The sequence below is a fragment of the Plectropomus leopardus genome, chromosome 1 (assembly GCF_026936395.1).
Source record: "Plectropomus leopardus strain MGB_pleo_1.0 chromosome 1, ASM2693639v1, whole genome shotgun sequence".
NCBI classification, from domain to species: domain Eukaryota; kingdom Metazoa; phylum Chordata; class Actinopteri; order Perciformes; family Serranidae; genus Plectropomus; species Plectropomus leopardus.
Window position 1 is genome coordinate 5324430 of NC_142176.1, and position 12462 is coordinate 5336891.

General features: G+C 35.5%; 2 protein-coding genes across 5 annotated transcripts in view; one reads left to right on the top strand and one right to left on the bottom strand.

The window, feature by feature from the left end:
• Window positions 1-2837, top strand: part of LOC121943192 (cilia- and flagella-associated protein 70) — a 22100-nt gene extending 19263 nt beyond the window's left edge. For both annotated transcript variants that reach the window (XM_088087675.1, XM_088087698.1), the window contains 4 exons: window positions 147-236; window positions 1328-1429; window positions 1751-1798; window positions 2147-2837. In XM_088087675.1, the coding sequence (XP_087943801.1) occupies window positions 147-236; window positions 1328-1429; window positions 1751-1798; window positions 2147-2245 (339 nt within the window). In that variant the 3' untranslated portion in view covers window positions 2246-2837. The remainder of the gene's footprint in view (window positions 1-146; window positions 237-1327; window positions 1430-1750; window positions 1799-2146) is intronic.
• LOC121943773 (transmembrane protein 138-like) lies at window positions 2289-9731 on the bottom strand. 3 transcript variants are annotated; one of them, XM_088087760.1, is made up of 5 exons: window positions 9574-9731; window positions 6198-6754; window positions 5804-5975; window positions 4666-4741; window positions 2289-3055 (listed from the first exon to the last, which is right to left on the bottom strand). In XM_088087760.1, the coding sequence occupies exons 3-5, from the start codon at window positions 5927-5929 to the stop codon at window positions 2943-2945; spliced, it is 315 nt and encodes a 104-aa protein (XP_087943886.1). In that variant the 5' UTR covers window positions 5930-5975; window positions 6198-6754; window positions 9574-9731; the 3' UTR covers window positions 2289-2942. The 3 variants fall into 3 exon arrangements, with proteins under 3 accessions (XP_087943886.1, XP_087943910.1, XP_087943955.1); XM_088087784.1 differs by lacking the exon at window positions 9574-9731 and adding an exon at window positions 8969-9190; XM_088087829.1 differs by lacking the exon at window positions 9574-9731 and adding an exon at window positions 8818-8962.
• Between the last annotated feature and the right edge of the window lie 2731 nt (window positions 9732-12462).

Below are 12462 nucleotides of genomic sequence, written 5' to 3' on the forward strand. Positions count from 1 at the left end.
AGTGGAGTTTAAAGTGTATCTTAAAAAAGAGCATTGTGTTGTGGGAACCGGGCAGAAACTCAAAGGACGTCATTGTTAAAAATCTTGTATGAAGCAACTAACAACAGTGTAACTAAATATCTTATTTTTGTGTTTTCAACTTTCAGTTTGAGAAAGCCAAAGTTGTCTACCTGCAGGCCTGTGAGCAGTCTCCGTCCTGCCTGACCTGGCTGGGCCTGGGCACCGCCTGCTACCGGGTAAAACTCCATCTCCCCCTCCAGAGTAACGATGGAAACCTGAAAATATCTTTTTAATCCAATTTAAAGAAGAATTCCAATTCAGTACAGATGATCTTTTGAAATTCTAAGTTATCAGAGAAAAATGAGGAAAAAGGTCCGTAGCATTCGCTTTTGCTCAAGAGGTAGAAAATATACAACTACTAGAGGCCACACTGGGCCAAAAAACGCTCCCGCTGGTGGGTGAAGTAATGCAAAATGCTTGTCAAAAGATTTTGCAGCTTGTCGGTAACAAACAATATCGTATAACAGTTAAACAGTAGGGTAAAAATTTTATTCTGAAAACATTTCAGGCAAGAAATATGCAATACGGTAACACAATCTTGCTTCATATTAGATCAACAATGCCTATTTTTACCATTTGTTTGGTCTGAATTTGAGTGAGTGGGACGGCTCTCTCCCTCTCTCTCTCGATCCACTTCTACACTTCTTCCGTGGTGGCGGGTAAGTGTTAAAGGTAGTTAACATTGTTATTTCATCACCGAAACTGCTTGATTCAGTGTAAGGCATTGCAAGGTTTAAGTCCTGTCCCAATTTTACTGTGAACAAAGCCCAGGTTACTAATAATGATAAAAATAATAATAATAATACTCTTGATTTATGGGCACCTTTTAGGACACTCAAGGTCACCTTACAGATACAACAATAATAAAACAACAAAATATCAGGATATAAGTAAGATGATATACAGTTAAAAGCTTAAAAAAATGTAAAAGTTGGTAAATGTAGCAATGATCACAAAGAATAAGTAAGTCTTTAAAAGATGTTTAAGCTCTGGATCCCATAGAACATGAACAAGCAGGAGGTGTAGTGAGGAGCATGGAGGAGGAAGACCGGAGAGTACGGGAGGAGTGAAGGAGGGCAGAGAGGTACGGAGGTGCGAGGTTATGGAGAGCCTTGAAGGTCACGCCAGCGCTCACTCCCAGAAGTGAACGTTAATTTAGTGCACTGTATAGTCGAGTTGTTTCCTTTACTATTGGAGAAGGTGATCCTTTCTTGTGTGTGTGTGTGTGCGTCTGTGTCTGTGTGTGTGTGTGTGTATATGTATGTAGCTGGAGGAGCTGTGTGTCGCTGAGGAGGCTTTGACTGAGGCTAATCATTTCAACAACCAGCATGCAGAGGTGTGGGCTTACCTGTCTCTGATCTGCCTCAGGGTGAGTGATGATGACGACGCTCTGAAAACACACCAGCTTCGCCCCAGTTTGAAATGTCCGAAGTCTGTATTTCAAAACAGAATATGACACAATGGGCCAAAACTTCATCCTCAGTATCCCACGATCCTCATTGATTTCATTACCTTTGTCATGTTGTTATGAGCTCAGATGAAGGACGCTCCTGTGTGACCTGTGTGTCTTCAGGAACGCAGCCTCTGAACTGGGACACAACTCAGCAGATTCACTGTTTCACCGTCTCTGGGTTTTTTGAGGCAGACTGCAGGGACCTGAACTAACCATGTGATTAACATTTATTTACAGTCCGGCAGACGAGAGGAAGCAGAGCAGTTTCATAAATATGCTACACAGGTGAGTGAGTGTGATCGCTGTGATCACTGTGATCAGTTATGGATTTATTGTTAATTGTCAATAATGCTGCAAAATCTATATTTTAAAAATGGTGCTAATGAACAAGTAATTCTGCAACAGTTTCAGAAAGATTTTTAATGTCGCATTGAGTCAGCAAAATACAGGATTTTTTTATGCTGCATTTGGTATTTCTATTATACGTATTAATGTTATCATATCATAAATAGATGATACATTTTGTCACAGTGTATTAATTAAATTTGTTCCTGTTGCTGAAGACTTTTTAAAAACTCTTTTCATTTCACATAAAGAAAGAAAAATCCTTTTCTCTGTTTTCCCGGTGTGCAGTTTAACCTGCAGAAGGAGTCGCTCCTCAGAGAGTTCACTGAGCTGAAGGATCAGCTCCGCTTCAGCCATCTGGAGTCCTGCTTCGGAACGAGCTCATGAATCACATGACCAAGTACTTTTCATACTCACACATACAGCAGTGTTTAAGGATTTTAAAAGACATTTTTATTGTATTTTATGCATTTAACACACGTGAGAATGAAACACATCCGGCTCAGATGATGGGTCAGATTTTACAAACAGAGGAGTTCAGGGACTGTCTGAGCCATAATGAACTTAAATCCTGTTCAGCATCGACATTATAAACAAACTCAAAGCAACACAAAACGTTTCAAATATATATAAAACAACTGCAATATAGTCTTCTTTTTAAAAATGTACAGCATTAACAAATGAAAATACAAAGGGCATGTGGTGACTGGTATCAACAGAATATTTTAAATCATTATCTCATTTCTAATAACATCTGAACAGCAACACTAGCCAGATGAGACGCTGTTGTTCTAAAACACCTCACCAGATTTTGGCACAATTTTTCCTGCGTTGGAAGGAAATGTTATGTGAAATGTGTGTTTGGCTACAAATCCTGTCAAATAGATTTATGAAGCATGCCTTTTTACAAACTGAAAATTATATTCTGATTGGAAATCCATATCAGATGCCTTTAAAATAAACTCTATTGAATTATTTATCCATTGTATGGATTTTCAGATGTACACTTGTGTTTTCTATATGGATAATCTCTTGATTGTGCCATTGTTGCCGTCGTTCTGGCTCTTTGCGCCGTCATGTGAGATCACTGTCGGACCCGAGCGAACAGTTCTCGCAGCCACGGTGAATCCTCATAGAGCCGAGGGTCGCCCAGATACTCCGAGGTCCTTTTGTACAGGTAGTAGTACAGCACAGAAGCTGTGAACCGAAAAAATATGTGAGGAGGTTTTATAGAAAAAAAAAACACCACAACATACTGAAAATGCTTTATCATGTCATGTTCCTGTAGCACAAAAATGAGGAGGTTGAAAAAAACGATTAGTTATTATATACTTTTCCTGTAACTGAAAAAAAACTCCATTAAGTGCACACGCTGATGTCAGTCTGAATTGAACAGTAAGTTAAAGTTACACTGATGATTCTCTCTGTGTTTACCAAAAAATAAACAAGCAGACTGTGTAGCAAGGACGCAGTTTAACAATGCAGAATAATTGCTTGATCTAAATAGCTGCATTGCACGCATACATTTGTGTTTCCCTTCAGTTCAACGCTGGAAATTCTTGCAGTGACATGATTGAACAGCAGTGAAGTGGTATTCCTTCAGACCCGTCCAATTTAAATTTAAGACAATTTCATTTCATTTTTAAGGCCTTTTTCGTAAATATGTTCTTTAGACATTTTAAGACTGTTTAAGGACCACCTTGACTACAACACAAAATGTTCTCACATTATTAAAAACTCTTGACCTCAGTTTTCTGTGAAGAAGTCATGCAACTCCTGCATCATTTTTGTCATGAAAATCAACTTCCAAAATATTTAAAATAACTGCAAAAAAAAACGTGACAAATACATTAAAATGCATTAATGGCCTTTTTACTTTGTGTAATCAAACAGCCAAGTGTGTGGCTCTGGTGCTCTACGATTACTGTTACTTGAGAGTTACAGAGAAAAAGAGAATCCCCTCCAGCATTAACAACGCAGCCCGGCAGAGTTTACAGTGTCTCAAAGTAGGTTCGACATGAAAGAGACTTCGTGAAGTGGTGATGCAACGCTGAATCACACACTGAGTAAGCGTCTGGGTGCGTCTTATGTAGCAGACAAAACAGAGAGACAAATAAAACATGGCGACAGTCCGTTCTCATATTTAATACGGGATCACCTGCAGAGAAGAACAATAACTAGACAATAAATCCTTTTATCCACTTATGAGCTTAAAATAACACCCACATGGCAATGTGAGATCACCGCCTGGAGCCAGAGAGGAACGCAAACTCAAACACTCAGAAAAAACTCCTTCTGTCAGTGACACTCCTCAGAGCATGTGCACATCTGTTCAGAGGTCTAAAATCAGGCTACATAAAAACTGATGTTAAGGGAAAACTAAAAAAAAAGAGGTTAATAATTAGAATTATGTCAATTCTTTGTACTGAAAAATCAGCATTCACTTTCTAGTAAATATTTCTGCTCAAAGGCAAAAATTCTCCATGTAACATCTTCTACTTCTTATATTCAGCTGAGAGACAACACATTTGCTCTGCTGTATTTCTCACTCATCAGTGCACGTATCACATCTATACTATAATTCGTATCAGTAATTCGGCCTTGATTGCTTCTCTTGTTTCATTTAGGAACAAAACTCATGTAAATCAGAACATACAGTGATACGCTGTAGCTCCTTTTTCTGGAAGAAGACAGATTTATGATGTCCTTAAAAACTCCAGAGACAGCAGTAAAGATTTAAAACAAAAGCACTTGTTTGACGTTAAAAACAACATAATTAAACAGGATTTATTAACATGTCATCTTACCGGTTCGCTGGAACACAAACAGCACCTGAAGGCCGTCTGTCCAAATAAATCTGTTGATATTCAACCAACGCAGATTCTGCAAAGATTACACAGAAAATGTTAAACATTTTGATGTCACAGCTTTTAAGATAAGATAAAGAGAGATTAGACAAGACTTAAATAATAATAATAATAATCCCAAACACATTACAGCTGCTCCAACAGAAATAAGAGACAAGGAAGATAAGGGGGAAAAAACATGACAAAAATTAATCTCACTGGCCCTGAGGTTTTTTTGTTGTCTATTGTATGGATGGTTCTTGTCAATGCAGCTTTATGTACTATATGAATGTAAACGGCTGTATTTCACGGAATTGAAGTAAAAATATTGTGGAAAAATTATGACAGAAATACTAATTCGATTAAAATGAATATAAAACGAGATAAAAGCAATTGATAGTTGCACAGGATAATTGTTAAACACACATGGTGTGTGTTATTTTTACTATAAAAATACATAAATATTAGAAATATGTAAATATTATTGCACAGTAAGAGGTTAAATACTGCATAGTAGGAAACTGCACATGAATGTTAAACAGTATAAATATAAAGGATATGTCTATGTATATGTATACGGGCCAATTTAAGTATATAAATGACATAGTTTAACTATATAATGATATATATATAAGAATAACTTCACAGTGTAAGTGTTTGTTATATATATGACACATATGATATATGATAAGTGCATATACTACATACATATTTCTCAATAAATATATAACAATAACTATTTGTATATAATTTATAACTAAAACTATAATAACTATAACTAACTATATAACTATAAGGCAGCATAAGACTGTATATTCAACTTTCCTCACTCAAATTAGATTATTTTTTTGGACCAAAGCTTAAAAGCAGCATGCAAATTTTCCCTTATATTGTTTTTCTATCTCTTCTAATTTAACCAATTTTAATGACATTTGTAGGATTTTGCCCCCGCGTTGATCTTTAAATAATGTCATTTTAGCATTTTCATGAATATTCATTTAAGACAGCGATAATTGAAATAATAAAAAATAATTTTATATCGTAATTTGGACTTGGTTTCTTATGTATGTCCGGCCATTAGTGCAGACAGAGGGCGTACCATGAGCCAGGAGTGGAGTATGATACTGAAGGTCAGGTAGAGAGCAGAGAGCATTAGCAGAGCTCTAAATCGCTCCAGCAATATGGCGACCAGGCCGACCTGGAACACGTAGGTGTTAAACAACATCAACAGAATGATGATCAGGTTGAACAGGATGGAAATGTCTTGGATTCTGTTGAAGAAAAGCGAGAGGGAAAAGAAAGAGGAAAATGTGTGACCAGCAGAAACAAAAGAGACAGGAACAGAGAGATTTACAGGCTTACTGTCTTAGCCGTTTCATTTCATTCCAGCATCCTGAATGACTCAGTGTAAACAACTAAAGCGTGCTATTTTTAGCTTTTCCCCTCGAGCCAGAGATAATGTTTTGGCTGCTGAGACAGTGAGGGAAACTTACATGAAAAGTACGAGCTGGACGGCCGGCTCGGTCCTCAGCAGCTCGCTGAAGGAGTTGACGAACAGGTCGAAGGAGAGCAGGCTGAGCTGAATCAGCAACACCAGAGAGTAGTTGCTGGTCTGGAGCGTCTCCGGCCCGAAGGCTGGGCGCCCGGGCGGACCGTGGTGGTTCCACGCTGGATCCAAGGCTGCACTGCACTCGCACACACACTACATAGAAACATTAATCCGCACGCAACAGTCCTGACTGTTTAGGAGTTCAAAGGGCTCCGCTCTGACGTGTGATCGATACATTAGGGCTCCATTTTCTGTTGTTAAAATTAGTCCTGTTTACTTGACAAAAACTGAAGTCCTTTTAAAATGGGAAACGGGTTTAGGGATGAGCTGCGTGGAAATCACAGATGACAACATGTCTGAAGAGTTGATTTTCACAGATCCAGCAGGAACAGATGTGGTAGCTCAGTTCAGTTTAGAAATGTGGTAAAAGCCTCCAGGTTGTCTTAGACCGTCGCATCGAAAATGTGAAACATCAGCACTCAGAGAAATCCAGCAGAGACTCTGTAGAAAGAGAGGAAACATATTAGTGCTTTACTGGAACACAGCATGCTAAAAAATGTAAATTCTGTACAGCACAACTCCTCTTCTGCTGCAGCTTTGAGTGCACTTAAAGGAAGACTTCACCCCCAAAATGAACATCTGTAAATCACAGTCATGCAACATATTGATTTATTGATATACCACGGTTAACAGCAGCGAGACAAATGCTGATTTTGTAGGTGAAGTATTCCTTTAGACTTGGGGAAAAAAGATATTTCTATTTCCTTATACGTATCCAGACACATTATACAAATTATAAAAATAATCTATTTAATGTTGATACTTTTCTAAGAGGTTTGATCATCATTAGCTATCAGTAAACTTTCAACCTTTTTGACTTAATTAACATGTATCACTGTAAAATCTGACAAATTGATCATACTTAAAAAAAGACAAATAAAACAATGGAACCGATTGCCTTGAAAAAGGAAAGTAAACATAACTAACAATAATAATAATACATTTTATTTATAGAACGCTTTTCACAATACTCAAAGACGCAAAAACAAAGTCAATTAAAGTCAGTAAAACATACAGAATAAAAAATACAAAATAAGATCAGTAAAAGCAAGACAGACAAGCGTGAAATGTGGATAAATCAAACATTAAAGCGGATTTTAAAAAGGTGGGATTTGAAAGTGTTGAGATCAGTGCAGTCTCTGTAGATCTATAGCTGTAGTTCTCCTATAGATATGAAAGATTAAATAAAGTCTGCACACTAGTGCACGCTCCGATTTAAATTTATAAAAGCTGTCATGTCTGAGGAAGGGCTAATGCTCGAAATGTCACACGTGTGGAGGTAATCCAATACATTTTCATGGGAGCATGCACTAGTGTGCAGACTTTATTTATTCTATTTTCACTTGGTCCAGCACCTAGTTTTTATCACTTTTTTTAAACTTTTTTTATAGGTCTACTATAGGTCTTGCATTATAGTAACTTATAAAGTAATAAGAACTTAGTTATATTAGACTATAGACTATTAGTTATATTTTCAGTTTCCCAGATTTTGATAAACTTGTCAGCCGATGGCACCTTTGAAAAAAAAATGCTAAAAGGCATCATGGTCACCTGCAAAAGCATCAACAGGAAGTGAATAAATAAACTAGCAACTGCTGAATCACACATCTGAAAAGAGGAAATCTCCGTGCTTCTAGCAGCAACTCGTTCAACAGTGACTGAAGTATGAGTAATGTTGGGCTGGTCAGAGGCAGTGATTTCAGCACTGATTGATGACAGGATATAAATCATGTCGTGTCAATACCAGCGAATGATTAGATCTGACCTGGTTGATAATGTTTGGGTCAGTTCACCCAAAATAATGATACATTTTATCACCTCAGTTGTATTTAACCGTGCACATAGTTTGGCTTTTTTTTGTTAACATTTTGAAATATCCACCTGAGATGTCAGCTTCTCCTGTGTTGTCATTAGTTTTTGTTTAAAATACCTTTCACTAAAAGAAATACTCGCTCAGAAAATATGTTTACTCTGAATAATCCAAAGTGAGAGTGACCGGTAGATTTCTGGCATGGGACATTTTACCCTCAGTATTAAGAACATGGATACAGCAGAGGACTCTTATGAGATGAAATTACACAATATCGACCAAGTAAAGTCAGATTTATTCATAAAACTATTTAAAAAACTAACGGCAACCAAAGTGTTTCACGAGGAGATAAAATGAATGATCCAATAACAAAAAATAATCATAAATGTGAGAATGTGAATAAATTTTTAAAAATCCTGCAATATTATAAAACCAAAAGACAACGGCAGTGTACAAACAACAAAATTAAATTAAGGGAAAATATTTTTGTCAAAACTACGCACCAATTGTATTGCCCTATATCTCAAAACCTGGACAAATAAAATCAGAATAATCTTCACAAAAATATATTTAAATAATTTCAGTCAACGAAACCTTTTAAGCACAACAAAAATTCAAACCTCCATAACAAGCTCCAACATGGATTAATTTAAATTACACCACCAGGACATTTAAATGCTAAATGACATTTTACCACTTCTCGAAGGATCATCCTGTTTTGTAATGATATCCCCAAACACACAAAGAGTTATTTCTTGGTGTTACTTTACATAAAAACAGACTCTTTCTGCACTCATTTGTTGTAGATTAAAAGAAACGAGTCCTCCTTTCACTACTGTTGCCACCTCTTAGATAAGCAGGTTCTGTAAATCTTCCTCCTTGGCTCCTCTAAACCAGGATCACCGCTATCCAACAAGACTCCACACCGACACCACGCAGGCGGATCCTCTTACTGACCACATATTTATACCTCGACGCGGTCGTGGCAGCTGTGGGGAAGATTAGGACTTCTTCTGGGCGATCAGAAGACGACTTATTCGTGAGAGCTGTCCCACTGACATTGTGGGTCAGCAGAACTACGAGGTCTTTGGCAAAAAGTCTTTGTACGTAGAGATAAAGAAGAACTACCAAACAAAAAACAGAAACAAGTTTTTTTCAGTGAAAGAGATGTGTAAATTTCTCTATCTTCTTGTATAAATTGATAAAAAAAATATCGTTTTTTCAGATATTTTGTTTTCTTTTGAAAGTAATAGTGGCATAATTATAAAAAAAAGCCTTTGTTGCTGTCGTTCTGCTCCGATCTTGTACTTCTTAGTACAGTTTAATCTTCTTAGGAAACTCCCTGACAGCTTGTTGCTTTACACAGAAATAATGCCAACTCATTTTTCACTATTTCAGATTATAACCCACTGTCATCAAACTGCTGCCAAAACAACAAAAGTGTGTGTACCTTGTAAATGAAGGTCGATTCAGAGGCGTATCCGTCCCAATGATGCATGTGTCCGCAAACAACTCCAGTGTGCAGCGCAGAGTGACAGCTTGTCTTTCCGAGTAACACGGTTTATCCCCCACACGTCTCTAATGAACCGGCACGGGATTTCCGTCAGGACTTTGTGGTCAGACTGTTCAAATGCACCTTAACGACAGCAGACTGTAGCTTTTGAATAAATAAAAATACATGACTAAACAGTGTTGACAGATTAGGTAGATATATTGGTAGATGTTGCGTTTACGCTCAATAGATTAAAAGGCTCTTGGGGCCATTTAAGGTTATAAATAAAGGTCATTTAGGTTTTAAGCATTGGCAAAAAATTCTTGTGACACCTCTTACTTCTTTTGTTCTATACTTATTTTCCTTTTTATTTCCCTATTGGAGGCTATCTTTGTTTGCTGCTTCATAACTGAAATGATAGGGTTTATGGCTCGTAAATCCAACAAAACTCAACATTCGATATGTGGCTGAAGGAAATGGCGAATGTTATACATTTGAAGAAAGAATGAAATTATTATGTCAAACAGGGAGAAACTCTTTCGGGAAATCTGGCAACAAGTCATTAATCTGATCGGAAAATTGAATTTAATGATTAATTGTCTAATAGGTAAGCTTTATCAATGTGTCGTATGTCAATAACCTGCAACTCATGTGATAATATATGTGTCTTTTTTGTCTGTGTTACCAGTAATGTCCTCTTATTTTTCAGTTTGATTTGATTTTTTATTTTTTTATTGTTGTGGCTGTTTTTTGCTGTTGTTTGTTTGTGCATTGGCTGATCTGTTGTGTGTGGGTTTTTTTAAATTGTATTCTCATAGTGATCTATACAATCAAAAAATAGATGTTAAAAAAAGCTGCACAATCCGTTTCTTTTTTCAATGAAGCTGTTTTTCTCTGTGGCTTTTTCTGTCACTTTTCCATTCAAGATTACAGTAATACCTCTAGGAAAGATATCTGGAGTCGAGCCAGACTAAAACACTGGCATCTAGTGGTAAATGTGCATCAGTACACACACTCATTAAACTGTTGCACCAGTGAAGGAGAGCCTCACTTTTTTTTTACAGTGCATTCACTTAAAATACTGTATTAAAATCTGGGCAAGGCAGGCAACTCTCTAATCATGAACCAGGGCCCATCAGTGTTTTAAGACTTATTTTAAGTTATTTTTTATTTATTTTCCAAGTGAAGTGTTATTATTCATTTTGATGAAAAGTGATGTTGAACATCATTAAAATCAAAATTACCATGCATCTTAATTTAATTAATTAATCAATTTAAGCCATTATCTTTGAGTTGTGTGACTTAATTTACTGATTTATTTTATTTAGATATGAGATTTTAGCAGTTCAGAGAACATCAGGGAGAATCCAACTTTTATATATAATTCAGTCTTCGTTATGTTGGTGAATATTACATTTGATGTTTTTTTTAATGTAGGCAAAAATAAAGAAAAACAAGTTTTTAAAAACACGGAAAATCCCTGAAAATAAGATAAAAATGTCAACAAAAAAAACCAACTAGAAAATAACCTAAAAAGTGCTGACAATGAAAAAAAAGTATTTATTTTATAGATTTTTTTTTCTGTAAAATTTTTAAAAATAAAATTATAATAAATACATGTTTTTGGGAATAATTTTTTTCTGTTTTTGGATAATTTTCTAATAATTCACACCTCTTTCTTCAACTTGATTTTTAGGTAATTTTCTTGATACCTTTTATTAATTTCTTACAATTTGCGAGACATTTCTTGCCGAGTCGGTTGTTTTCTTCCCCCCATGTTTTTGAATCTTATTTGCTAAAGGTGTCAAAGATTAAAATAGTTCATGAAAGCAGCACAAGAAAAGTGATGTGGATCCAGGTTTGAAAGGGTTAAAGCAGCCTGTATTTTGATATTTTTTGTACTTTTACTCAAGTAAAACTCAGAATACAGGACTTTTACTTGTAACAGAGTAGCCTGTTTCTACACTGTGATAAAGCTGCTTTAGCTTAGGTAAAATATTTGAGTAGTTCTTCCATCACTGTCTATATTTCAGTCTTTTGAAAATGTTCGAGCTATAATTTAACCCTTCGAAACCTGAGCAAATTGGACTTTATTTCTTTAAAAAAAAATAAGGCAATGAGCAATGTATGAAGAAATGACCAACAATTATAAAAAAAATAAAAATAAAAATTACAAATAATTACCTGCAAATTAGCTTGAAAAGACAGAAAAAAAGAAAAGCAATAAATAAGTGCTTTAAAAATATAAGAATTACTCTATCATATTTATTGTATTTTTTGTATGTAGACAATTGTCTGTTTTTTATAGAATGACATGAGCTATTTTCTGTGTCTTTTATAAAATTAATATTATTATTATTTACTTGGAGATTTTCTTTCCATGCCACTTTATACTTTTTAAATTCTGCAAGAAAATAATAAAAATTACAAATAATTACCCGAAAATTTGCTCGAAAAGATAGAAAAAATAAAAGAAAGAAAAGGAAAGTTTTAAATAAGTGCTTTAAAAATGTAAGGATTTGAATCTGTAATTATGATAATTGGGCATTTAGTTTTTCCCTTGAAATTTTCCCCAATCTTTTTTAAAATAATTTTATAAATCCATTAATTTCTTGCTAATTTCTCTCTCTCTAAAAAAAAAAAAAAAAAAAAAAAAGGTTTCTTACCAAGTTGCCAGTTGCCTTTTTCCATGTTTTTGAAAGAAATTTCCCCAATTTGGATGCAAAGGTTTAAATACTTGTGACTCCAGGTTTCAAAAGGTTCATAGAAATTATTTGACTTTCTAGGGACTGAATTAAACATTTGTAAATGCTCTAAAATGCTGGTTGTGCCCTTAATCAAAAATAT